Genomic DNA, 27,571 nt, shown 5'->3' with positions numbered 1-27,571 from the left:
ACAGGTGTGCACCACCATGCCTGGTTAATTTTCTTTTTGCATTTGTAGAGATGGGGTCTCACAATGTTGCCCAGTCTGGTCTCAACCTCTTGGGCTGGAGTAATCCTCCTGCCTCAAGCTCCCAAAGTGCTGGGATTATAGGCATGAACCACCATGGCCAGTCCCTACTGCCTTGTTGATCTTGGACATCCCTGCCTCCAGAAATGTGACAATACATTTCTATTATATATAAATTACAGTCTGTGGTGTTTTGTTACAGCAGCATGGACTAAGATTCCCCTTCTTTTCCTTCCCTGTGTCCTCTTTCCTGTCCTTGGTCCTTACTGTGGATGCAAGATTCATGAAATGCCCTCTCTTCCTACCATTCCAAATACACACCTTGCCAGATCCCAGGAGTTATGCAGCGCACCCTGCCTCCTGCCATGGCCCCTCCATATGCCCCACCCCCTTGGGGCCCTTCAGCACTGTAGGAACGATTGAAGCTTTCCTTCCACAGAGTGTGAAGTCTGGGATGATGTAATATATGGTGTTCACGTGCTGACTCTGGGCCACTCAGCCTGTGAAGAAACGGTAAAAAAGTGTGAATTTCCGGGCATCCCCACAGACAGCAGGAATTCTTCCCAGTTTTAAGGAATCAAGCACCTCTGCCACTGACACCATTGCACTTTTGGCTAAGCAAAGGTGTGCCCCCATAACACTAGCAGCACTAGAGTGGGGCTTCATGTTTAGATGGGTTGGGGGAAGGGCGAAGGGACACCTCCCACTGCTTTCAAAGGGAGCCCGCAGGAGGGACACTGCTCAGAAACCACCTTAGCAGGGAGAGGCGGGGAAGAGGAGGAAGGAGGAGGAAACAGGGTGGAGTGGGGAGAGGAAGAGAGGGAGGACCTTGGGCAGAGCAGGGAAGCCAACCTGAGCAAACACAGCAGCCTGCGTGCGTGTTCCCAAGGCCACAATACTGAGAATGTCTACTCCTAATCTGTGTGGTGGTCTGCATTGCTGGGCCCCCTGGCTCTCTTCTGGCATTCTCTGCCTCTGCCTCATACTCTTATTGGGCCAGGTGGGCTTGCTGCGGGGACACCCCCAGTGCCTGGATTACGGGCCCCCTTTCCAGCCCCTTCTGCACCTTGAGTTTTGCTCTGACTATGAGTCCTTTGGCTGCTGTGACCAGCACAAGGACCGCCGCATCGCTGCCCGGTACTGGGACATCATGGAATATTTTGATCTGAAGAGGCATGAGCTGTGTGGAGATTACATTAAAGACATCCTTTGCCAGGTAGTGAAAAGTGCCTTCCAGCCCCAGGGGTTTGGGTGCTGGGTTGCATGGTGTGGGTCCTGAGCGGAGGGTGCTTTGGGAGTCCAGCCCTTTAGAAGTTCAAGTGCTGGGTGCCTCATCTTTGAGCTGCTGTCTTTGGACACGCACACTGAGATGAGTGTGTTCTGAATTTGGTCTCCATGGGTTCCCCAAACCTCTCCCTCTGGGATTCTGCTGGCCCTGATTCTTCTCCAGGCTCCAGGAGAATGAGAGCAATACTCTTCCTGGAGCTCTCAGAGCAGCCATTATTTGCCACACTCCCTCTGCGGTGCATGGCAAATAACTATTTGCATCCTCTGTGGTGCTCAGAGAGTTAGGCACTTATACCCATGGCATTTACCGAGTACGTTAAGGGAGGGAGTGGTGACATCTGTTGGGGTCCAGTCCTTTCTCATCTGGCTGATTTGTGCCAGGGCATCTCTGGTGTCACGATGGTGGCAGCAGGGGTTGGGGACTCTCCCCAGAGTTCTGTCTGGCCAGCACTCCAGAGCTGGAAGAGAGAGATGCAAGCTGCTGAGTAACAGTGACTCACAGAGTTTCTGCTTTTCCTGGTTGCCCAACAGCCAAAATCCACATCCCTGGGAGGCATCGTTTTGGTTGAGCTCAGCCTGAAAACAAGATGGGTGTAGCCTGCACACACAGACTTTGTAGGAACAGGATATTTGGGGGGATTAATGGAGAGAGGTCAGCATTTGGAAAGCTGATGAAAGAGGTTGCCTGGGGAGGACCCCTCTAATGATGTTGGGGAGGAGAGACAAGAAGTCCAGGCAGCCTTTTGAACTGAGACCCCTTGGGCTTGTCAGCACAATGACTTGTGGCTATCCACGGGCGTCTCTTCATGACCACTGTTCCTGAGCTTACTGACCACCATAACTGCCACACAAGATGTGGAGTGGTTAACTGAGCTTCCCAGAGTCCAGGAGAGAATTACAGCTGAGCCTGGCCCAGAAAGTCAGCCACCTGGGTGGCACCGCCTGGGGCTACACTCTTGGACACCACTCCTCAGCTGTTTCCTGGAGAATTAACTCTAGGATACCCATTAGGGTAGAAGCTGAACTTTTACAAGTAGCACTGAGAATGTTTATTCCTGAGATCTCCCCTAGTAAAAATGTATACCCCTGACCCTTCCCTCTTGCATAACATTTCAGAAAGTCAAAGTCAGCAGTTCTGTTGTTTCAGGGATTTGAGGAATAAGAACAATTTCAGCCAAACAATCCTACATAAGTTTATTCATTCCCATTTATAAGGTCCTCTTTCTTCCCCAACACATGTAGTGTGTACCCAGCAATGATTCTGCAAGCAGTTGTTATGATCCTCATTTTACTGATGAGGGCTCAAGAGTTTAGATGACTTACCCAAGGCAAAACAATCCTGGGGCACAGAGCTAGATGCTCAGGCTCCAAGTTTTGTGCCCTTTCAGTCACACCATGCTGAAGTATAGTAACAGCACCATTGGCTTATTTACTTAATGGTTTTCTGAGGTCCCCAAACTATATGCTCCATTGGAAGGAGGCTTTGTACGTTTCGCTCACTGCTGCATCCCAGTCAATGTAGAGAACAGTGCCTGGCATGTAAGAGAGACTCAACAGGAGGGTCACATAGGACTCTTTTTTTTTTTGAGACAGAGTCTTACTCTGTCACCCAGGATGGAGTGCAGTGGCACGGTCTTGACTGACTATAACCTCTGCCTCTCGGGTCCAAGCAATTCTTCTGCCTCAGTCTCCTGAATACCTGGGACTACTGGTGTGTGACACCATGCCTGGCTAATTTTTTTTTTTTTTTTCGTATTTTTAGCAGTGACAGGGTTTCACCATGTTGGCCAGGCTGGTCTTGAACTCCTGACCTCAGGTGATCTGCCCACCTCATCCTCTCAAAGTGCTGGGATTACAGGCGTGAACCACTACGCCTGGCCAGAGACCTTATGGCCTTTAATTTTCTTCCTTTAAAGTAGGGAAGTATCTGTTTAGTTACTGTGCTAATTGAGTAGAAGCAACTTTGCAAACTCTAAATGGCTGCATGAGAGTGTGCCATAGTGGTGGTTCTCTTTCCACAGCCCCCTTCTATTTTCTGGTATTGGATCCTTAATTCAGTCTCCCCTCTCTCTTTTTCCCACTCTCCGAGAGTGGACAGAATGAGCAAGGGGACACTTAAGAGTGGGTCATGTTGCTTCTTGACAGCTGCTGTAATAAGTGTCTTAAATGGAAACAGACATCCCGAGGGGAGCCTCTGAATCTCTGGGCTCCTTCTTCCCCTCTGCCCAATGACCGAAAGCTGGCTCTGCAATCTACAATCAGAGGAAATAAGAGAGAACAGGGAACTCACATATACATGAAAAATGCTGCTGGTCCTTTTGTGAAACGATGGAAGCACATGCGATAGTTCTGCGCAGGCTGGCTGGCTCAGGAGAGTAGTTAGTGATCAGAAGGGGGCTTCTGGGCCAATAGGTGAACTCTGCCGGAACGCACGGCTCCAAACGACACCCTTTGAATAGGACCTTATTACCTTTCTAATCTCAGTTGCCTCTGCCTTTCATCACTACTGGGAGTTGCTCATCTGCTCACAATATTCTATTTTCCTTCTAAAAAATGTTATAGTCTAGGGAGGTCTGAGTAGCAGCTACTCCTTCGGGCAAATAGTCCTCATATGTTTGTGTAAGGAGCAGGCATATTGCCCTATAGCCACAATTCAAATGTGTATAGGTTCCAGCATGGTACTTTGCATATATTAAACACTGAAATATTTTAAATAAATAATTGAAGAAATTGCTAGACACCTAATCTCTGAGAACGATACATCCAATGTCCATTCTGATAATTTTATTTTTCATTCTAAAATATTCCAAAGATATGGAAAAGCACAGAAAAATTAAATCATTAACACTGTATCTCCAACAACCACATTTGAACAAATATGAAATTTTTGCCAAATTGTTTCATATTTGTATAAAGAAATAAAATCTTAGTAGATACAGTATCCATAAGAAAATGAGGCTGGGCCGACACGGTGGCTCATGCATGTAAATGCCAGCACTTTGTGAGATTGAGGAGGCAGGAGAATCACTTGAGCCTAGGAGTTTGAGATCAGCCTAGGCAACATGGTGAGGCCGTCTCTATGAAAAATAAAATAAAATGAAAATTAAAAAAAAAAAAAGAAACAGATCTAGAAATTTAGTAATTTTTTTGAAAAAATATTCATGCATAATTTAATAAAACTTTAAATGTCAAAAACTAAGCTGAAATGTTAGAGATAGCATAGTGAATATGAGAGATTTTCCCTGCTTTCTGCCTTTCAGGAGCATTAACTGGGTAGAAAATCACAGAGAAGAGTTTTAGCAGCAGTTAGTAACAAAAACTCCAGAATCCTGACTTTTTTCCCCGAGGACCATTTTTTCTTTCTGCTTGCTCAAAACGTGAGACAAGCGCCGGTGTGGCAGGTCTGATGCTGAGCCTGAGCTCCGCGTTCTTTTCTAGGAGTGCTCGCCCTACGCAGCCCACCTCTACGACGCCGAGAACCCCCAGACGCCCCTCCGGAATCTCCCTGGCCTCTGCTCTGATTACTGCTCTGCCTTCCATTCTAACTGCCACTCCGCCATCTCCCTGCTGACCAATGACCGAGGCCTCCAGGAGTCTCACGGAATGGACGGTGTCCGCTTCTGCCACCTCCTGGATCTTCCTGACAAGGACTATTGCTTCCCCAACGTCCTGAGGAAAGACTATCTCAACCGCAACCTGGGCATGGTGGCCCAGGATCCTCGGGGCTGCCTGCAGCTCTGCCTGAGCGAGGTGGCCAACGGGCTGAGGAACCCCGTCTCCATGGTCCATGCCGGGGACGGCACCCATCGCTTCTTTGTTGCCGAGCAGGTAGGAGTGGTGTGGGTCTATCTCCCTGATGGGAGTCGCCTGGAGCAACCCTTCCTGGACCTCAAGAACATCGTGTTGACCACCCCATGGATCGGGGATGAGAGAGGCTTCTTGGGGTTGGCTTTTCACCCCAAATTCCGCCACAATCGCAAGTTCTATATTTATTATTCGTGCCTGGGCAAGAAGAAGGTAGAAAAGATCCGGATTAGTCAGATGAAGGTTTCTCGGGCTGATCCTAACAAAGCTGACCTGAAATCAGAGAGGTGAGAGGTACTCATGAGAGTCTGCTGCTGTACTGTGTTCCGAAATAATGCCCACCAGGTCTGTGAGATAATAGAGGGGAATTTTACTGATTTTACAGAACTACTCCAACTGTTGAGAAAGGAGTCACTGTGGATTGAGGACGGCCCAAGTTAGACTCTTGAGTTAAGGCTGTTTAATGGGATGTAGCCATCACCTTATAGTTACCGTAAATAAAAACATGCTTGCCTGTCTTTACAAAGGGTAAGCAAGGACCAACAGTCATAAGGGTCTGAGAAAGAATTATAGATAATATCAATATGTGAAACATAATAGTAGCCTCCGATTATTATGTGGCCATTGCATCCCAGGCCCTTTACTTTAAATGTGGGATTTCTCATTCTAACTGGAAGCTGTGGCACAGGGCCATCAAGCTATGGCTGCATGGCCAAGTGAGCACTCAGTTTTAACTGACCCCAAGCTCATGCTCTTTCCACCCTACCACTCTGCCTTTTTTTTCCCTTCTTCTCCTTTCTCCCTTGCCTCTTTTCCCATGGTAGACAGGTTGGAGGATTGCAAAGAGCATAAAGAACTGATAGATTAACCCCTCTTAAGTGGCTCTAAAGAAGGGATGGAGCATTCTGGTAGGGCAGGGAGTAAGGGCAAGCCCTAGAAAAGGACATTTGTTACGCTGGCTGGGTCCACAACTCATTAAATCATGATATGAAAGAAAAATGAGGCCAGGCATGGTGGCTCATGCCTGTAATCCCAACACTTTGGGAAGTTGAGGCACGCAGATCATTTGAGGCCAGGAGTTCAAGACCAGCCTGGCCAACATGGAAAAACCCTATCTCTACCAAAAATTAGCCAGGCGTGATGGCACATGCCTGTAGTCCCAGCTACTCAGGAGGCCGAGGCAGGAGAATTGCATGAACCTGGGAGGCAGAGGTTGCAGTGAGCCAAGATCACACCATTGCATGCCAACCTGGGTGACAGAGCAAGACTCCAGCTCAAAAAAAAAAAAAAAAAAAAAAAAAGCCAGATGTGCTGGTAATCCCAGCCTCGGGAGGCTCTCAGCCGAGGCAGGATAATTGCTTGAATCTGGAGGTGGAGGTTGCAGTGAGCTGAGATTACACCACTGCACTCCAGCTTGGATGTAGAGTGAGACTCTGTCTAAAAAAAAAAAAAAAGAAACAGAAAAAAGAAAAATGAGCCATGAAAGAGTTATACCAGGAAAAAAGCATCTCAGAGCCCCAAAGCTACCTGCTTTGTTATCCTCAAAAACTCAGAAGCAGGTCTTGCCTGACTTGGCAAATCTTGGTGGCTTGGATCAGTCATTTCTGGGTATCTCAAGAGGATGTAACTTCAACTTATGTCAAATCCTAATGCATGGTTTCTTTTTTCTCTTCAGGGTCATCTTAGAGATCGAAGAACCAGCCTCAAACCATAATGGCGGACAACTTCTTTTTGGCCTAGATGGCTATATGTACATATTCACTGGGGACGGGGGACAGGCTGGAGATCCCTTTGGCCTATTTGGAAATGCTCAGAACAAGTAAGCTGGATGGAGGCTGGGACCCTGTCCCTTCAGAGTGAGCCCCTGGTACGGTGTTTTTGCATGGATGTCATCAAACTCAAATCACATGCTGCAAGATGTAGTCCACTCCATTGAGGCAATGGGAGGAATGTTTGGTTTTTAGTTCCATAAATTTCAGACATAGTATATTTTGGTAGTTCATAATATTGATGCTCAATATAAGTGTCAGAGTGTTATGTAAAGGAGAATTCGGGATTTTAAACATATCTATATTACCAGGTCATTATTTACCACACTAATCATCTAATTCAATTCAACTCAATAATATTATTGAACACCATGTTCCAGGTGCTGTGCTAGGCCCTGGAGACACATGAGAAGAGACTTAACTACCTAGAGCCAATGTGTATTGGGTGCTTGCAGCTTGTCAGGCACTGGTCTAAGTACATTTGAGAAGGTAATTTTAACAATCTTCAAGGGCAAGAATTTATATCTAATATCTATTTTGTTAATTGATATCTCACCAACACTTAGGACAGTGCCTGGCACAAGGGAGCCTTTCCATAATTACACATGGAATGAATGAATCATATGACGTATACATATAATAGTATCCATTTTACAGACAAGCAAATGGAGGCACAGAGGTAATACAAGGAGTAAGTGGAAAAAACAGAATCCCAACCCACATGATATGGCCCCAGAGCCCAGTGACGCTGTGTTGCCTAGATAAAGGTCATGTGGTCCTTCTGCCCTTTGCACCCAGTAAGCACTTGGCTTCTATTGTTCCTAGTAATAGAAATATTGAGGTTAATAATAATACAAAGCTAACATTTGTCGAATACCTACTGTGATTCAAGAATTGCATTAAACGCTATATACATAATAACTCATTTAACCCTTATATCAAAACCACACTGCAAGGTAAATAATATTTATCTAGCAATATATTTTAAATAGAGATGGGGTCTCACTGTATTGCCTAGGCTGTTCTCGAACTCATGGCCTCAAACTATCCGCCCACCTCAGCCTCCCAAAATGTGGGATTACAGGCATGAGCCACTGCACCTGGCCAATATATTAAAAATAATAGCAGCCTCTGATGATCATGTGTCCATTAGAGCCCAGACCCTTTACTGGAGTGTGAAATTTCTTATCATCATAGGAAGCAGTGGCACAAGGCCATCAGTTACTCTCCTCTGACTTCCAAATGAGGAAAGTCAGTCCCAGAGACCATAGTCATTGGCAGAGCCTCTCAAAAGCTTCTGTTCTGTTCTTTTAACTGATCACGTTGTTAAATAAAGAATAAACAATGTAACTAGCTTCTTTTAAAAATTTGTCATATGAGACCAAATCAGAGAGAAGCTGTCCCCTCATCATTAAAATAAGAATTGAAGCTGCAACTTGCTCAGGGTCAAATGTGCCAAGATCACATCAAACTTTTGCCTCGTAGTTCTTTTCGAGCCAAACATGGGGCAGTCTTAAATATCTTGTATAGATTTAAAAGAAAATCTTCAAGCTCATTCTTGCTGGTACAAAAAAAAAGGAAAATAAGAAGTCACATCTTCCCATGTGATCCTTAGCAGTCTCTTGGCATCAACTATGAGTTGGCCCTTGTGGGCTGTCTCTTCCAGTCCTGTAGCTTTCCTTGCTTACCTGATTCTGTTTCCTGGCCTTCTTTCTTTCAGAAGTTCCCTGCTGGGGAAAGTTTTAAGGATCGATGTGAACAGGGCAGGCTCAGATGGCAAGTGGTACCGAGTCCCCTCAGACAATCCGTTTGTTTCTGAGCCAGGGGCCCACCCTGCCATCTATGCCTATGGGATTAGGAACATGTGGCGCTGTGCTGTGGACCGAGGGGACCCCATCACGCACCAGGGTCGAGGCCGGATATTCTGTGGGGACGTGGGCCAGAACAGGTTTGAAGAGGTTGACCTCATTGTGAAAGGCGGAAATTACGGCTGGAGAGCAAAAGAAGGGTTTGCATGTTATGACAAAAAACTTTGTCACAATGCCTCTTTGGGTGAGTAAGAAGCTCTCGCGGTGATTTCTTGGATGAGTTGAGTGGGTTGGAGGTGGAGGTGGGGAATAAAACCTGAATGTCCTGCCCTGCAGGTCATTTAAATCACGCCTTGTTCGTGTCCTGTGGCGTAGTACTTCTCCAATCCGTCCTCCAGCCACTCACTGGCACCAGAGACATCTTGGCAGTGGCTATTTTTAAAAAGTGAATTCCTAGACTCTGCCTCAGACCTAATGAATTTGAATTTTGGGTAGATTGGAGGCATGAGATTGACGCAGGAATCTGTATTTTAATAAGTTACCCACATTAATTTTAGGCATATTATTTTGAGAACCACTGGCAGAGCAAAATTGGTGTATGTTTTTATTTATTTCCCAACTGGTACAGGCCACTGAAATGATATTCTGCATATAGTCAAGTAAGAGGACACTTTCTTTTCTTTTTTGTTTTCTTTTTTTTAGACAGAGACTTGCTCTGTCACCAGGTTGGAGTGCAGTAGCACGATCTCGGCTCACTGCAACCTCCGACTCCCTGGTTCAAGCGATTCTCCTGCCTCAATCTCCTGGGATTACAGGCATGTGCCACCACTCCCAGCTAATTTTTGTATTTTTAGTAGAGATGGGGTTTCACCATGTTAGCCAGGATGGTCTCGATCTCCTGACCTTGTGATCCGCCTGCCTCAGCCTCCCAAAGTGCTGGGATTACAGGCGTGAGCCACCATGCCCAGCCCAGGACATTTTCTAAACACCAATAATCAAGGTGTGATTTAGAAACTCCACCTGGCTCAAAATTCTAGTGTTCTGACTCTATTACTACTTCTTAGTCTTTTCTTGTCCTCTAAGTTATAAAGCAGTCTTACAGACTGTGACAGTATTTTCCATATCCTTAAACCAGGGTATCTGCCATATCAACCTACAGGGAAAACTTAGCCATGTGGATTTCCAGGTCACTGCCTCATAGATTGAGGGAATTTTTGTCTTCCTCTCTGCCTGAGGATAGCAGTTAAGTAGGAAGCTTGCAAATATTGTGGATGGCCTATTGAGAACAATAAACATGATTTACTTGCTTGCCTGTCCTACTGAAGACCAAGAGGTAAAGTGTTCTTCACTGAATTAGGCAACTGCATTAAAAAGTCCCCTTCTTCCTCCTTGAAGCTTTCAGTTTTAGGCCACGACTCTCACTCTCTTTCCTCTCGCCTGGACAGATGATGTTCTGCCAATCTACGCTTATGGCCACGCAGTGGGGAAGTCAGTCACGGGAGGTTATGTCTATCGTGGTTGTGAATCCCCAAATCTCAATGGCCTGTATATCTTTGGAGACTTCATGAGTGGGTAAGGAAGGACTGATGTCCCTTCTCTCTCTTTTTATTTGAACACTTTTACTGAGGTATAACTTACATATGGTGAAATATAATCATGTAGGAGCACAGTTGTATGATGTTTTACAAATGTATGCACTCATATTTCCAGCAACCATATCAAGAGGCAGAACACTTCCATCACCCTAGGAGGCTCCTTCTTTTCTATTGCCTCTCTCTCTCTCTCTCTGTTTCTCTCTCATACCAGGGGCTCACTTTAAAGGGACAGGGGCCCCCAGCTTCCATCCAGCTTACTTGCTCTGAGCATTTCCAAACATGCCAAAGGGATCTCCAGCCTGTCCCCCGTCCCCAGTGAATATGTACATGTAGCCATCCAGGCCTAAAAGAAGTTGTCTCTCTCTTTGTCACACACACACACACACACACACCCCGCAGCCAGAGATAAGCACTCCCACCACAGCTTAGTTTTGCTTCTGGAACTTCGTATATAAATGGAATCATTATAGTATGGACTCTTCTTTTTGTGCTTGGCTTCTTTAACTCGGCATTGTCTGTGGGATTCATCAATGTTGTTTCCATGTATCAGTAATTTGTCTTTTTTATTGCTTTGTAAAATTCAATTGTATGAATACACCACAATTTATTCATCTATTCTCTGTGTTGCTGATGGACATTTTGGCTATTCCCAGTTATGAACTATTGTGAATAACATGGCTACTATATTTTATAGTTTTCAGTGTAGAGATCTTGCATATTTACTTATCTCTTAGTGTTTGATGTTATAATAAATTCCAGTTTCTGATTGTTAATTGTTAGAATGTAGAAGTTTTTTTATATTGAGCTTGCATCTGGCAACCTTGCTGAACTCCTTGTTCATTCTGATTGCTTTTTTATATATTCTACCGGATTTTCTATGTGGAAGGTAATTTTATTAGAAGGTCTGTGAATATAGACACTTTTACTTACTTTCTTTTCTTTTCTTTTTTTTTTTGAGATGGAGTCCAGACTGGAGTGCAGTAGCACAATCTCAGCTCACTGTAGCCTCCGCCTCCCGGGTTCAAGCAATTCCCCTGCCTCAGTCTCCCGAGAATGTAGAAGTTTTTTTATATTGAGCTTGCATCTGGCAACCTTGCTGAACTCCTTGTTCATTCTGATTGCTATATATTCTACCGGATTTTCTATGTGGAAGGTAATTTTATTAGAAGGTCTGTGAATATAGACACTTTTACTTACTTTCTTTTCTTTTCTTTTCTTTTTTGAGATGGAGTCCAGACTGGAGTGCAGTGGCGCGATCTCAGCTCACTGCAAGTACCATCTCCTGGGTTCACACCATTCTCTTGCCTCAGCCTCCCGAGTAGCTGGGACTACAGGCGCCCGCCACCACGCCTGGCGAATTTTTTGTATTTACTTTCTTTTTTTTTGAATTGGAAGCCTGCTCTTATTTTTTAACTGGCTTATTGCTCTAGCTTAATCTCAGTGCAGTGTTGAGTAGAAGTGGGGGAAAGCATTCATTTTCACCGTCATATTGGTGTGATGTTACTGTGTGACACCAATATGATGTCAGCTGTAGATGATTTCTACACACCCTTTATCAAGCTGGGGACATTTTCTTTTATTTCTAGTCCTTTGAGAATTTGTATTAGATATAGATGTTGGGCTTTGTCAAAGGCTTCTTTTCATCTTTTGATGAATCATGTGGGCTTTTAAAATTTTTAGTTTCTTAATATGGTGAATTTCATCAATTGATTTAAAAATTGTTAGAGCAGTCTTGCATTCTGAGAAAAATACCACTTGGTCATAATGCATTATCTTTTTTTTTTTTTTTGGAAACAAGGTTTTGCTCTGTTATGTAGGCTGGACTGTGCAATGGCACAATCATAGCTCACTACAGCCTCGAACTCCTGGGCTCAAGTGATCCTCCCACCTCAGCCTCCCAAGTAGCTGGTGGCACCCAGCTAATTAAAAAATTTTTTTTTTTGTAGAGATGGAGTCTTACTATGTTGCCTAGGCTGGTCTTGAACTCCTGGCTTCAAGCTATTCTCCCGCCTTGGCCTCCCAAAGTGCTAGGATTACAGGCATGACCTGCTGCCCCTGGTCCCATCCTTTATATATATATAGATTTGATTTGCTGGCATGTTGTTTGAAATTTTAAAATCTATATGCATGAAGGAATAGTGAACTGTAGTTTTTCTTTCTTGTAATGTATTTGTCAGACTTTGGAATCAGGGTAAACAGGCTTTATAGAATAAATACTCCTGTTCAATTATCTGGAAGAGTTTGTGTAAAATAGGTATTGTTTTTCCTTATGTGTTCTTCATTCCAAGAAAAACTATCTGGGCCTGAAGTTTTCTATGTGAAAAGACTTTTAATAACAAATTTAATTTCTTCATTAGATTTAATTATTCAATTTATCTATTTCTTTCTGAGTGAGCTTTGGTAGTCTGTGCCTTTCAAGGAATTTGTCCAGTTTGTCTACGTTGTCAAATGTATTGGCATTCAGTTGTTCATAATATTCCTTTATTATTCTTTAAATATCTATAGAAACTATGGTGATGTCACTTGTCTTGTTCTAGATACAGCTGGTAGTTGTGTTTTCTCTTTTGTGTTTTAAATCAGTCTGGTTAGAGGTTTATCCATTTTATTGATCTTCTATAAGAACCAGCTTTTGTGTTAATTGATTTTTTTTCCTATTACTTTTGTGTTTTTTTCTATTTAATTGATTTCTTCTCTTTTTTCTTCCTTCTGCTTGATTTGGGTTTAATTTGCTCTTCTATTTCTAGTTTCTCAAGATGGAAGCTGAGGTTATTAATCTGAGACCTTTCATCTTTACTAATATATGTGTTTAGCGCTATCAATTTTCCCCCAAGTACTACTTTAGCAGTATCCTGTAAATGCTGATATATTGTATTTTCATTGTTATTCAGCTAAAAATATTTTCTAATTTACCTTTTGATTTCTTTGTCCCATGAGTTATTTCAAAGTGAGACATTTAGTTTCCAACTACCTGAAGATTTTCCAGAAATCTTTCTGCTATTGATTTCTATTTTAGATTTACTGTGGTCCCAGAACATATTGTATATGACTTGTGGAACTATCTTGGATTTTCTGGGTGGGTCCTAAATGAAATTACAAGTGTGTTTAGAAGAGGAAGGTAGGGGGAAATTTGAAGATATGAGAGATAGAAGGTGATGTGACAACGAAGGCAGAGGGAGAAAAGGTGATGTGATGTGGGGCCATGAGTCAAGGCATAGGGACAGCCTTCAAAAGCTGGAAAGAGTGAGGAAATTGATTCTCCTGCAGTGCGTCTGGAAGGAGCACAGTCCTGCCAAAACCTTAATGTTGGCTCAGTGAAGACCGTTTCAGAGTTCTGGCATCCAATTCTATAAAAGAATAAGTGTATGTTGTTTTAAGTCACAAAGTTGTGGTAATTTGTAGTCGTGGTAATTTATTACAGGGGCAATAAGAATGTTATCATTCCTAATGCTCTCAATTCCTTTGGGTAGATGCATATTTCTATCTGATATCATTTTTCTTCTGTCTGAAGAACTTCCTTTAACATTTCTTGTTGATGGGGTCTATAGTGATGAATTCTTTTCCCTTTTGGAGTCTTTATTTTGCCTTCATTTTTGAAAGATGTTTTCACTGGGTATAGAAGTCTGTGTTAGCATGTTTTTTTCTTTAATTCTTTAGAGATTGCCCCACTATTTTCTGGCTTGCATCATTTCCAATGAGAAATCTGCTGCCAGACTTCTCTTTGTTCCTTCATATATAATATTTTATTTTTTCCCTATGACTGCTTTTTAAGATTTTCCCTTTATCATCAGTTTTGTGCAATTTCATTAAGATATGCCTTACTTTGGTTTTCTTCATATTTCTTGTGCTTAGAGTTTGTAGCAGTTGTTGGATCTGTGAATTTATAGCTTTCACGAAATATGGAACATTTTTGGCCATTATATCTTCAAATATGTTTCCCTCTGTCTCCCACTCCTTCTCTCCTTTTTTTTTTCTCTTTTCTATTTTTTTTTTATTAACAAGCTACATAACCAAGAACAAAAGCACAACAACCTTAAAGCTGAGACAGCATTAAGTCAAACTGCTGCTGCAGTTCACGGATGTACCTGGGGTACATGCTCCTTCATTGCGAGGCAGGATGTAGGCACATGACTATACATTCAGGCATATATGTGACCAAGAAGAATGAGAGAAATGGAAAACACTGGAGAACAGAAAGTATCAAGGACTTTTCATCAGGCAATCCCAAAGTGCTCTGCTCTCTTCCTGTTCTTTGCCTCTGTATCCTCTGTGGTTCCAGTTCCAGCTGAACTTGTGACAATCCCAAATCGCCCCTTCCTCTTTTTCAGTTTCTCATCATCTTCAGACTTTCTGGAGATTGAAGAGACATTCAAACCAAATTTTTGAGCTCTTTCCTTCGGCTTATCCAAGTTAACCATAGGTTTGTTATCAGATGACAGACCTTTTGCTGGAACTGAAGAAATCCCAAACCTAGCTGCCCGACCAGCTTTCTTACTCTCCAAGCACATAGGTACATTGAATCATTCAGCTCTCTTCTGCATTCTCTCAGTCTGTGGTATTTCAGATGTAATTTTCACCACTTTATTCTCTGCTGCCACATCAACAGTTTTTTTAGGGGGTTCTTCCTCTTTGACAGGGAGCTCAATGGGCTTTGTTTCTTCTTCCTCTGTTTCATCTCCCAGAGCATCTTCATTTGCCTCCTCTTCAGCGTGTTCTTCAAGATATGCCTGGAGTCTGTGGATAAGATCTTGCTTTGTTCCCTTGGTCTCCAAACCATGAGCAAAATATTCTTGCCTTAGTTCAGCAAGCTTCAGCTTATGGATCTCCACCATCTTTGTTGCCATCTTGTTACCCCTCCCTTCTCTCCTTTTATTCAGAGGCTCTAATTACATGTATATTGGGCTGCTTAAAGTTGTTCCACAGTTCACTGATGATATATTTATGTTAAAAATTTTTCTCTGTGTTTCATGTAGGGTAGTTTCTTTTGCTATGTCTTTAGTTCATGAATCTTTTCTTTTGTGATGTCTAGCCAGCCATTCATTCCATTATGTGTGTGTGTGTGTGTGTGTGTGTGTGTGTGTGTGTAATCTCAATGTATTTTTCACCTCTAGAAACTTGATTTGGGTCTGCTTTGTATCTCTCATATCTCTATATAACTTTTTAAACATATGGAATATAGTAAGAATCATTGTTTGAATGTTCTTGTCTGCTAATTTTAACATCTTCATCAGTTCTGTGTCAGTTTCGATGGACAGATTTTACTTTTTATTATGGGTTGTATTCACCTCCTTCTTTACTTGCCTTGTAATTTTTGATTGGATGCCAGAAATTATTAATTTAACTTAGTAGTGCTGGATATTCTTGTATTCCAATAAATGATTTTGAATTTTGCTTGGAGACATAGTTATTTGGAAGTAGTGTAATTCTTTCAGGTCTTGCTACTAATTATTTACTAAACTGAACCAAGGTAGTGCTTCTTCTAGAGCTTTCTGTTCCTCACTACTGAGTTCTATTCCTCACTACTTACGCTATTCCTGATCCCAAGTAAATGCTAAGTACTTTTTCTTCTAAATCTTTCCTTTGTTTTTAAATATTTTCTCACATGTACCTGCTGTTGAGTATACTGACGATTACTTCAGGGGAACCTTTTGCAGCTCTCTGGCATTCGTTCTCTGTGCAATTTTCTTCTCTCCAGTATCTATCCTGCAATCTCTTACTGCCTTCTCAGCAATGTCTTTTCAGCTCAAGGAGCCTGCTAGGCTTTGCCTGTATTTTCCCTCCCTTTGCTGGACACTCTCAAGGTAGCATGCTGGAACAATCATAGGGTTCACCTTGTTTGTTTCCTATATCTCAGAGAACATACTCCTATATTGCCTGATCTTCAGTATCTTTGAAGTCATTATTATTCTATCCTGTGCAGGTTTTGGAATGTTTAAGATGGGAGAGTAAATCTGGTCCCTGTTAGAAAAGATGTTCTATTTTCATGCTGCAATTCTTAGTTACAGAGATGGGGTAAAATGACTAATTGGTCAGGTCCTTTATCATCACTTACTAGATCTTTGGGATTTCATTGTTCTTTATGTTTTTCTCCCTACAACCTCCATTCACTACTGCCCCCATATGCACATCATTTGGTTAACATGCAGTGATTCTTTATTTATTTATTTATTTTTGAGACGGAGTCTCACTCTGTCACCCAGGCTGGAGTGCAGTGGTGCAATCTCAGCTCACTGCAACCTCTGCCTCCTGGGTTTAAGTGATTCTCATGCCTCAGCCTCCCAAGCAGCTGGGACTACAGGCGCATATCACCATACCTGGCCAATTTTTATATTTTCAGTAGAGACAGGGCTTTGCCATGTTGGTCAGGCTGGTCTCGAACTCCTGGCCTCAGGTGATCTGCCTGCTTCAGCCTCCCAAAGTGTTGGGATTACAAGCATAAGCCACTGCACCCAGTCATAGGCAGTGATTCTTAATTGAGGTGTACTTATAAAAATCCCTTGGGTTTGGGATCTCTGTTTCCATAAAACTTTCCAGGGGATTCTGATGAGCACCCTGGGTTTAACCAACTTCCTTTCCCTTTTCTTCTAAAAACCTGCTTTTAGTTCAGATAGATGATAGAGGGGTAAGAAGCATCTTTCTGCTACTATATAAGCATACAGCAATAATAATAACAGTAGTTTTTTTTAACCCTTACGATGTGCCACACACATTGGTGAGACCTTTATGTATATTATTTTATTTAACCTTCAAAATTCTCCCCATGGTAAATTATGTTATCACTCCCCATTTTACAGATGAGGAATCTGAAGCTTAGAGATATTGGGCAGCTACCCAAAGGTCACACAACCAATAAAAATAAGATCAGTCTTCTGTAGTGGTGCAGCCTACACAGTGCAGCGCATCAAACTCTTTTTTTTTTTTTTTTTTGAGACAAAGTCTCTCTCTGTCACCCAGGCTGGAGTGTGCAGTGGCGTGATCTTGGCTCACTGCAACCTCCACATCCTAGGTTCAAGCAATTCTTATGCCTCAACCTCCCGAGTAGCTGGGACTATAGGCGTGCACCACCCTGTCTGGCTAGTTTTTGTATTTTTAGTAGAGATGGGGTTTCACCGTGTTGGCCAGGCTGGTCTTGAACTCCTGACTTCAAGTGGTCTGCCTGCCTTGGCCTCCCAAAGTGCTGGAATTACAGGCGTGGGCCACTGGGCCTGGCCCAAACTCCTTTTATAATAGAACATGAACTTCCACATCTAGGGCAAGTGGGCAATTGAAATATCTCTGAAGAAGCTTTTTGGTTGCTTGGAGGGAGGCTAGTTATTGATCTCTTAAAGGGAGACTCAATCCTAGTACTCAAGGGTCCCTGATTCTAGGAGAAAAAGTATTCTGCAGAGTGGATATATGGATTCCTAAAACATAAGGTTTTATTTTTCATCTAGTCGGCTTATGGCTTTGCAGGAAGATAGAAAAACCAAGAAATGGAAGAAGCGGGATCTTTGCCTGGGCAGCACTACATCCTGTGCCTTCCCAGGGCTGATCAGTACCCATAGCAAGTTCATCATTTCCTTTGCTGAAGATGAAGCAGGTAACATATGTACAGAGTTGTTTGATTTCTACTTCCTGGAACTTGGATAATCACAGGCATCAACTAAACATTTATTTTAAATAGTAATTATCACTTCTACTATGATTACTATCACTTAGTCATCTTTTATAATGTACTGGATACCATTCTAAGCACTTCACATTTTTCACCTTATTTTGTAATCATAACACCCCCATGATAAAATTACTTTTGATTTTTTCTTCTTTTTTTTTGAGACGGAGTCTTGCTCTGTCACCCAGGAGGGAGAGCAGTGGCGCCATCTCTGCTTACTGCAACCTCCGCATCCGGAGTTCAAGCAATTCTCCTGCCTCAGCCTCCCAAGCAGCTGGGACTACAGGAACCTGCTACCACACCCAGCTAATGTTTGTATTTTTAGTAGAGATGGGGTTTTGCTGTGTTGGCCAGGCTGGTCTCAAATTCCTGACCTCAGGTGATCTGCCCGCCTCAGCCTCCCAAAGTGCCGAGATTACAGGCGTAAGCCACGGTGCCCGGCCCCATAATGTAATTATAATGCTCATTTCACCAATGAAGAAACAGACTGAATATGCCAGCCTACTCCTTCCTGGTTGAACCACACAACTCACTGTGAGGGGAAGATCTATGCTGAACTGCAGTTCTAGGAATGTGGAAAGGGCCAACAGTGGACCAGACTAAATGGGCAGTGGGTGTTTATGCTGCCGGTGCTGTCTGGGAAACGGACCTCTAGTGATCATCTCACTGGTTGGGCCAGGCTCTTTCCTGACCTTGCCAAGCGTTTGTGAGCAAAGGAGGATTTTATTTATTTATTTATTTAGAAATCTGAGAAAAAGGTAGACATCTAGGTAGGAGGTTCCTCAGTAGACAGACTAGGCATGTGTTAAGGGCTTCAGTGAAGCATGATGTGCACATGTACATGAGAGAGACCCAGAGAGACTCAGTTCTAATACGCTTCCAAACATTTTATCATCAGAAAACCGATTTTTAACTTCAGCTTTACGTAAGTTATGTTTCACTCGGAAAGATAAAGTTTTCAAATTATAAATATTTTTGTTTTGTTTTATTTGAGGACAGTGAGCTTTCCAGTATTTGGCACTAGATGTCATGTTTAGAGGCAGAGATAATAAGGTGATCTCTCAGGGTCCCTTCCACATCTAGATTCTCTATAGGTGGAAAAAAATAATTAAACAACAGAAAACAAAACCAATCAAAAAGAAAAAAAGAAAAAAAAAAGATTCTCTGTAGGTATAAACCAGAGTCTCAAAGGATTCTGAAATATTTGGTTTCTTTCCCCTCTGGGCCATGAGGTGGCTGCCTGGGACCTTCACTTGAGTAGGATATAAGGAGACCCAGTCATCTCCCGGACCCTTTCCTCTCAGCTAGCTGATGAACAGATAGTTTGAGATGAATGTTTTATAGGAGCAGAGGAAACTTCAAGAATTTTGGAAACTTCAAGTATTTTAACAGAAAAAAGTCTATGGAGAGTTTCAAATTGGAAGTCCAAACATATGAAAAAGGAGATAAACCACAAGCTGGCAGGATGATGGCCAGTGGAAAGAGAGTGACGTGAAAGCTACAGGCGGTAGTGGGGCCTCTCCTCTGCCGGACACTGCCGTGGGTGAAACCCCCCAGAGGTTGGACCCCCAGAGTCTGCCCAGGGATCCTGGGCTGCCATCTTCTGTGGTTGTTCCTGGCTTTGGTGGCTTGGTTTGTTGTGCTTGTAGATGTCTCACAGTAGAAAACAGTTAAAACAAACAAACAAACAAACAAAAAAGAGTCATGGTACATCTGGCAAACAAAACAGAGTCCTTGGCTGAATTTTATGGGGTAGACTTGCCAAAGTGTTCCCAAGTCTTTGCCCAAGGGCAGCCCTGAGGCTAATGAGGCTGTTCCTGAGGCAGGTTATTATTTTTTTTTCCAGAGTTGCTTGCTCTTGTGTTTTTGCATAAACTGATTCATATTTTCTGCTCTTGGCATATTCTTTTTCTCTGAGAGGCATTTTTAGATCTGAGCATTATTTCATTATCTTATTACCAGTCCACTGGCTTTAGGTAAGTCACCTTTTACTTGGAACTCGAGCTCTGCCTCACCTATGGCTGCAGTTCACGTCCTGGGTCACGTCCTACAGTTCACGTCCTGAGAGTTGATAGTTGGTATGAATTACTGCTGAGCGAATGGCTGGTGCGGAGCTGCCCATTGCTGAGGATTGATTGATGGGATTTCTGAAAGTCAGTCACCGAAGCACATTCTCAAGAGGGCTGGTCAAATGAATTGTGTTTGTAGTAAATTTGTATAGCATGCATTTTTGTTTTACATGGCATATTATAGTTTTTTTTGGTTTTTCTCCCCTAAGACATATATTAAAAATATCAGTTGGATACTACAGATGAAATTCACCTCTAGCATTGTTTTAACCTAAAAATAAAATGGGAAGTCTATGGAATGTGGAAGACATATATAATTTACACAAACTGCAGTCCTGTGTAGGCAAGGTTTTCAATTTTCTTTTTAGACTAGGAAGGCCTTTGCATGGTCTCGAGGGGCCCCTGCCTATGTACTCGTGGACCTTTCTTAGACACCACATTTATCGAATGGTAGAATCACTCTGGATGGTGCCTGGGGTTGCCATTCAGACAAAGCAAACTGACTCTAAAGGAGGGTGTGACCTAGTTCATCAGATCTCTTACATGGGGAAGATTATAAATTTAGTTTGTCAGTACACAAATCATAGTCTGTTAGGCAGCTGCTACCCTGTGTAGTGGCTATGCAAAGACCATGAGGCTCACACTTAGCACAAGACAAACACTGGTCTCTGTTCTCCACAAAAAGCAGTTGTTTAGAGCTGTTGTGTGGTGGCTCATGCCTGTAATCCTACTGCTTTGGGAGGCTGAACTGGGAGGACTGCTTGAGTGCAGGAGGTTGAGACCAGCCTGAGCAACATAGGGAGACCCTATCTCTACAAAAAGTTTAAAAAATGAGCCTGATGTGGTGGCATGCACCTGTAGTCCCAGCTACTCAAGTGACTGAGGTAGAAGGTTTGCTTGAACCCAGGAGGTGGAGGCTACAGTGAGCTGTGATTGTGCCACTACACTCCAGTCCGAGCAAGACCTTGTCTTAAAAAAAAAAAAAAATCAGTTGTTTAAATAACCCAGAGCTGTATAAAGCTTTAGGTTTTTCAGAATTGCAACTTTAAATAGACATTTTCTTTCATAAAATTGAGAAAGAATTGTGTAAGGCACATAACAGCAAGTGAATTTAATTCAGTGTAATAGCACAAACATTGGGTCAGAGAGATGAGAAAGTAATAATAACTACGATTATTGAATACTTTTTTGTTGTTGTTGAGACAGAGTCTCACTCTGTTGCCTACTGCACTGGGAGTGTAGTGATGCGGTCTTGGCTCACTGCAAACTGTGCCTCCCAGATTCAAGTGATTCTCATGTCTCAGCCTCCTGCATACTGGGATTACAGGCGTGCGCCACCACGCTCGGATAATTTTTGTATTTTTAGTAGAGGGGGGTTTTGCCATGTTGGCCAGGCTTGTCTCAAACTCCTGACCTCAGGTGATCCACCTGCCTCAGCCTCCCAAAGTGCTGGGATTACAGGCGTGAGCTACTGTGCCAGCCTGGTTATCTAACACTTTCTAATTGAATACCTAACAATCACTTGAGGCATTGTGATTCCCATTTTACAAATGAATAAATATCTCGAGGGCTGTGCAGGTGAAGAGGTCTCCCAAGATAGCATGGAGAGGAACTGGTGTTATCAGAAATCATACCAGACTTCTGGGACTCTCCACTGGGGCTTATGACCCCACAGCATAATGTCCCTCACAAATAACTAGAAAGCAAGGTGGAATGAGGTAGTTTCTGTGAGAAAAGAACATTCACCAGAGCTCCAACTGGCAGAAATGGGAAGGAGCGGGGCTCTTTCTAAGAGTGTATTAGTCCGTTTTCACACTGCTGAAAAAGACATACTTGAGACTGGGTAATTTACAAAAAAAAAAAAAGAAGCTTAGTGGACTCACAGTTCCACATGGCTGGGAAGGCTTCACAATCATGGTGGAAAGTGAAAGGCACATCTTACATGGTGGCAGAAGAGAGCAAATGAGAGCCAAGAGAAAGGGATTTCCTCTTATAAAACCATATAAAACCATCAGAGCTCACGAGGCTTATTCACTACCAGGAGAACAGTATAGGGGAAGCTGCCCCCATTATTCAATTATCTCTCATTGGGTCCCTCCCACAACACGTGGGAATTATGGGAGCTACAATTCACAATGAGATTGAGTGGGGACACAGCCAAACCACATCAGAGAGATACAGGAGAGAGTGGGTAGGGGTGATTTTTGCGGGGCATGGAAAAGACCAAGAGAAGAGGTGGAGAGTGGGGAGGGTCACCAGGAAATAAGGAACTCAAGGACGGAATGAAAGAGGAAAATAGGAGTAAGGCTGAAGGAAACGAAACGACTAAAGAAGGGGCAAAATAAAGTGATTGACAGATGGTCCTCAGCCTGCAGACTGTGTATATCCAAGTGTTCACAGAGGAAAGAGGTAAGGAAGGAAATGGAGATTCACTGAGGTGAAGTTTCTGAGAGCAAGGAGGTGATAAGGGAGAAAGCTGTTTGGTTTGATAAACAAACATGCACATGAAATTACCTCTACTAGGCCATACACTCAGCTAGTCTTTGGGGGTTCAAAGATGGACTTTCTCCTCGAGCTCACAGCCCAGCGAAGCTGACGTCTGTTAGGTTTCTGGGATTCCATTCTTGGGGCTCACTGCATTTTAGGGCCATAACCTATTTTTGACCGTTTTCTGTGCATCCAGCTCTGTGTCTCAGTGCTGCCTGATGTCCCATTATTGCCTGTCTATTTTTGTTGCCTTAGGGGAGCTGTATTTCCTGGCGACCTCTTACCCAAGTGCCTACGCACCACATGGATCTATTTACAAGTTTGTTGACCCCTCAAGGTGAGATTTGATGTCATTTTCTTCTCAAATGCATTTTTCTCATTTCTTATCTCCATGGCAGGCCATAAAAACAATCCTCACTGTCCCTCAAATTACCAAAAATTATTGATGAAGCAAACTCATGTTCTAGATGAAAAGCAGTTTGGACAAATAATGGCATAGGGCAATGAGTCTATAGAAATTATGAAATACTTGGGAAATGGTCTCTTTGCAGTTGGACATGAAGACCTTGAGTCTTTCTAGGGTTAGTCTAGGTCTGTGGCTTTTTTTTTTTTTTTTTTTTTTTTGATGGAGTTTCACTCTTGTTGCCCAGGCTGGAGTGCAATGGTGCAATCTCGTCTCACCGCAACCTCCGCCTTTCAGGTTCAAGCGATTTTCCTGCCTCAGCCTCCCAAGTAGCTGAGATTACAGGCATGCACCACCATAGCTAGCTAATTTTGTATTTTTAGTAGAGATGGGGTTTCTCCATGTTGGTCAGGCTGGTCTCGAACTTCTGACCTCAGGTGATTCACTGCCTTGGTCTTCAAAGTGCTGGGATTACAGGCATAAGCCAACATGACAGGCTATTTTTTTTTTTTTAATATGCTTCTGGAAGTGTCTGTCTGAGGTCATCTAACAACAGGCATATACCTCTGAGCACCTGAGTAAGTACTGCTCCCCTGTGCCCTGGGCTTGGTGCAGATCTCCAGGTCTTTGGCAAATACGTTTAACTGGCAGGTTCCTCAGTAGCTCCACCTGACCTTTTCTGGAGTTTAGTGTTTATTCACTTGCTGGGCTCTATGCTGTTTCCTTCTGCTTCTTTGCTTATCTCTCTCAGAGGCTGACCAACCTCCACCAGCACAGGCAAAAGCCACAATACCACTTCCCGCTTGAGAGGTTGTTGGGTCTGGGTCAGGTTATCTGCCCAGGGGAGGGTGATGCAGTGTATCCATCCTGAGGAGTCTGGGCAGTGCACTAGATTTTTTTTTTTTTTAATAGACAGAGTCTCACTCTGTTTCCCAGGCTGGACTGCAGTGACACGATCTTAGCTCACTGCAACCTCTGCCTCCTGGGTTCAAGCTATTCATGTGCCTCAGCCTCCCAAGTCACTGGGATTACAGGCATGCACCACCACACCCGGCTAATTTTTGTATTTTCAGTAGAGATGGGGTTTTGCCATGTTGCCCAGGCTGATCTCAAACTACTGGACTCAAGCAATCCACCTGCCTCGACCTCCCGAAGTGCTGGAATTACAGGTGTGTGCTACCATGCACCCTGCCCCAGTGCTCTAGATTTATCTGAAAATTCTTGCCAAAGCAAGAAAATCTCCCCCTGAATTAGCTTACAGATAGACCAGCAGAAGAGAATTTTCCCCTGAGGCTTATGTTACCCATATCTGGATTGGCATTCAGTAGACATGAGGCAAATAGGTCCAGCCACTGGTTAGGGCTTTGGGGACAGCTCTAGCTCAGCTTCTATTTGGCCACAGGGCTCTCAGTTTGTGTATTCTTGGAAGTTGCTGGAAGAGGCTCCGTCCCTGAGGCTGTGCCCAGGGTGATGTGCGGATGGTGGAGGGTGGATAGCCAAGGGGTGAATTTAATACTGGGCTGTTTCCACTGCTGGGTCTGCTTCTGTGCACATATCCTGGGCTTAGGGGCTGGAGCAGACTCAGGGTCTTTAAAGTGCTTCTGATGGTTGATGATGCCTTGGTGGGGAGTTCTCTTTCCATTAATAGGCTTCCTTTGTGAACCCATTTTTCTTTCCTTTGGCAGTGTTCTGATTTAGCTGGCAGATAATTTAACTCCCCACTTTCACAAGAGCAGCTGTGAGAAGCCATATGGAAAGCGCCCATAAAGCATTTTCACACTGAAGACATCTTTACTCGTTCACCTTTTTTTTTTTTTTAAATTGACATTTATGGAGTTATTCCTGTGTGCCAGGCACTGTGCTAAGTGCCATGCATGCGGGCTGTCATTTAATGCTGACAGAATTCCAACCAGGCAGGTTAACACCCTCACTCTATGGATAAAGAAACCGAAGGCTAGTTAAGTTAAATTACTTGCCCCAGGTACAGCTAGTAAGAGGAGCCTGGAATAGGAACTCAGTTCTCTTCGTGGACAGGTCATTTCAGCACTACTCCCTCCGTTCAGTTATAACTATATCGAATCACATAGATTTTTTAAAGCTTCTATAAGTGGACCAGATTCTGCTCTGATTACTTATTCAGCTTGTCTTTGCACTAAATGCACCACTCCCAGCATTTTGAGGGCACCTGATTAATTTATGTATCCGTTTCTCCCTCCCATTTTTTTCCTCCTACCCTTCCTTTAGGGGTAGCTAAATACAGTGGTTGAGAACATGGACTTGAGCCTGGGCTTGGAATCTTGGCTTTGCCACTGACTAACTGTGTCGCCTTGGGCCTGTTTCTTAGCCTGTGGGAGCCTCAGTTTCCCCTCTGTAAAATGAGTATAGTAATAGTACTTACCTCACAGCATTGTTGGGAAGACTCAGTGAGCTAATATTTGCAAAGTATTTAGAATGGTGCCTAAGCAGTACATAAGTGTTTGTTAAATAAATACAATTACCTTTTCTTTCCCCTCCACCTGGACTTGGGAGGATGGCAGTGAGAGATAGAGTTGGAGCAAGGCAGAGAAGGCAATGGGGACAGGCTGGGAAGTTCCAGCTCTGCTCTCTACAGTGGAAGTACTCTCTGTCCTCAAAATCCCTTTTATTTCAGAAGATGCACCCGGGGACAAGCAGTTTAAGAATGTGTGTGTTACTAGGCAGAGAAGCAGGCATTGCTTAAGGGCTGTGCCTTGAGTTCTTGAAGACATTTTCTTTAAAGGGAGTCACCAGCACCACCATCAGAAGCAGCAGCAGAATCTTCCTCATCATCAGCCTCATCTGTGAACTCTTGTTATGTGCTGGGTACTGTTCCTAGGAAGATGGGGAATATTAGTTTTTGCATTTTGTAGATGTGGAGACTGAGACTTAGCAAGGTTTATTTGCCCCTGATTACCAGGATGTGAACCCGTTTTGACTGCCACCATGCCCATACTCCTAACTCCCTTTCTGCACTGTCTCTCAAGGGCCCGAGGTGCCCTGCTCTGTCTGTGCCCTTTTACCTCTCCTTCTGAGCTCGTACCATATTTCGTATTACATCTACCCCATCCCTGTGGATAAGTAAAGGCTGACCCCAATTCTTGCAAATACACACCCTCTGGTGACCTTGATTTTCTGGTTGCATCTTCCGAGTCTTGCGTCCTCATGATTTCTGTTTGTGTTTTTAGGCGGGCACCCCCAGGCAAGTGCAAACACAAGCCAGTGCCGGTGAGAACCAAGAGTAAGCGGATCCCGTTCAGACCACTTGCCAGTGAGTCCATCTTTGAGTCTTAGGCTCAGGCCCTGGTGTGGAGGCTAAGGCAGTGCCCTCAGCAAGCAGGCTATAATTCCCAAGGTGGAGTCTTAGTTACCCCCGAGGGAAATTAAGTCTATACATCTCCTCTGCATAACAGAGGAGTTATGAGTGTGAGGATACCCGCTTCTACTGTGACTGGTTTCCTCCATTCATTCATTCACTCATTCATTCATTCATTCATTTGTTGATTCATTCATTTAATCGTTCATATATTCATTCATTTGGCATCATTCATTTCGTACTTACTTTGTGGCAGGAACTATGCTTATCCCTAGAGATACAACAATGAACACTTAAAGCCTATGATGTGTAGGAATTCAGAGTTAAATAGGAGTGGGGATAGGAAGTGCAGGCAAATAAAGAAATAAATGTAGCACTAATGTTCTGGTATAGAAGGATGTTCAGGGCACTGAGAGGGCCCCTAGAATGAGGAATGTTTCCTTGGGGCAGGGTGGGGAGTCAGGAAAGACTTACAGAGGAAGGATACTATCTTAAGGAAACTATTACAGAACCATGTATCACTGGAGTGACCCTTCTAAAAAAGTCATATATTTAGATCAAGGCCAGTTAGGGAATTAAAAAGTATTAATAAAAAGAATTTAAAGAACTCTAATGCAGATATAGGTTTCTCTTATAGCTACTTTCTGGGACTTATATTTTTCACTAAATAAATGCTGATTTCTCAGAGACAGTCTTGGACTTGCTAAAGGAGCAATCAGAGAAAGCTGCTAGAAAATCTTCCAATGCAACCTTAGCTTCCGGCCCAGCCCAGGGTTTGTCTCAGAAAGGCTCCTCCAAGAAGCTGGCTTCTCCTACAAGCAGCAAGAATACCCTGCGAGGGCCTGGTACAAGGAAGAAAGCCAGAGTGGGGCCCCAAGTCGCCCAGGGCAAGAGGAGGAAGAGCCTGAAAAGCCACAGTGGCAGGATGAGGCCATCAGCAGAGCAGAGGCGAGCTGGCAGAAGTCTCCCTTGATCTATTGGTCAAGGTGGCTGACAGGGTGACGTGAGAGAGGAGAGCCACCTCATCAAATGAAAGTCACTGCTGAATAAAGACCTTAGAAGTCTGGGAAGCCAGGATAGAGGTGGGGCAGGGCGGTTTTCCTCTCCCTGGGAAATCTTGCTATCTGCTGAATAAATAAATGCACCTTCTCTGTATGCAGTGCTTCTGTAGGAGACCATATCCCAGATTGCTGGTGCACCTGGGTTATGGTGAGCACTAGTCCATGAGCCTGCTTGGAATCACACTGGATGTCTCCATTTTGTTTTGTAAATGCCTACAATCTGAGGTAATAAATCAACATTTGTTCAAACTG

The 27,571-nt window shown here is 43.5% G+C and overlaps 1 protein-coding gene and 1 pseudogene across 1 annotated transcript; one reads left to right on the top strand and one right to left on the bottom strand.

Moving 5' to 3' along the window:
- Nucleotides 1–890: 890 nt before the first annotated feature.
- Nucleotides 891–27,571, top strand: HHIPL2 (HHIP-like 2). The gene is made up of 9 exons (XM_011929472.1): nucleotides 891–1,273; nucleotides 4,783–5,435; nucleotides 6,824–6,967; nucleotides 8,638–8,969; nucleotides 10,171–10,297; nucleotides 17,751–17,896; nucleotides 22,780–22,861; nucleotides 26,131–26,213; nucleotides 26,945–27,571. Exons 1-9 carry the CDS (start codon nucleotides 962–964, stop codon nucleotides 27,229–27,231), a joined length of 2,166 nt encoding a protein of 721 aa, XP_011784862.1. The 5' UTR covers nucleotides 891–961; the 3' UTR covers nucleotides 27,232–27,571.
- Nucleotides 14,310–15,161, bottom strand: LOC105502811 (annotated as a pseudogene).

Source organism: Colobus angolensis, unplaced genomic scaffold, assembly GCF_000951035.1.
Source record: "Colobus angolensis palliatus isolate OR3802 unplaced genomic scaffold, Cang.pa_1.0 Scaffold81, whole genome shotgun sequence".
Classification (NCBI taxonomy): Eukaryota; Metazoa; Chordata; class Mammalia; order Primates; family Cercopithecidae; genus Colobus; species Colobus angolensis.
The sequence above is the reverse complement of the archived record's forward strand: the minus strand, read 5'-3'. Positions and strand labels throughout refer to the sequence as shown.

Coding starts and splice junctions, on each gene's coding strand:
- HHIPL2 (XM_011929472.1), top strand. CDS start 962: ATGTCTACTCCTAATCTGTGTGGTGGTCTGCATTGCTGGGCCCCCTGG. Junction 1,274..4,782: donor TTAAAGACATCCTTTGCCAG/GTAGTGAAAAGT, acceptor GTTCTTTTCTAG/GAGTGCTCGCCCTACGCAGC. Junction 17,897..22,779: donor CTTTGCTGAAGATGAAGCAG/GTAACATATGTA, acceptor TTGTTGCCTTAG/GGGAGCTGTATTTCCTGGCG.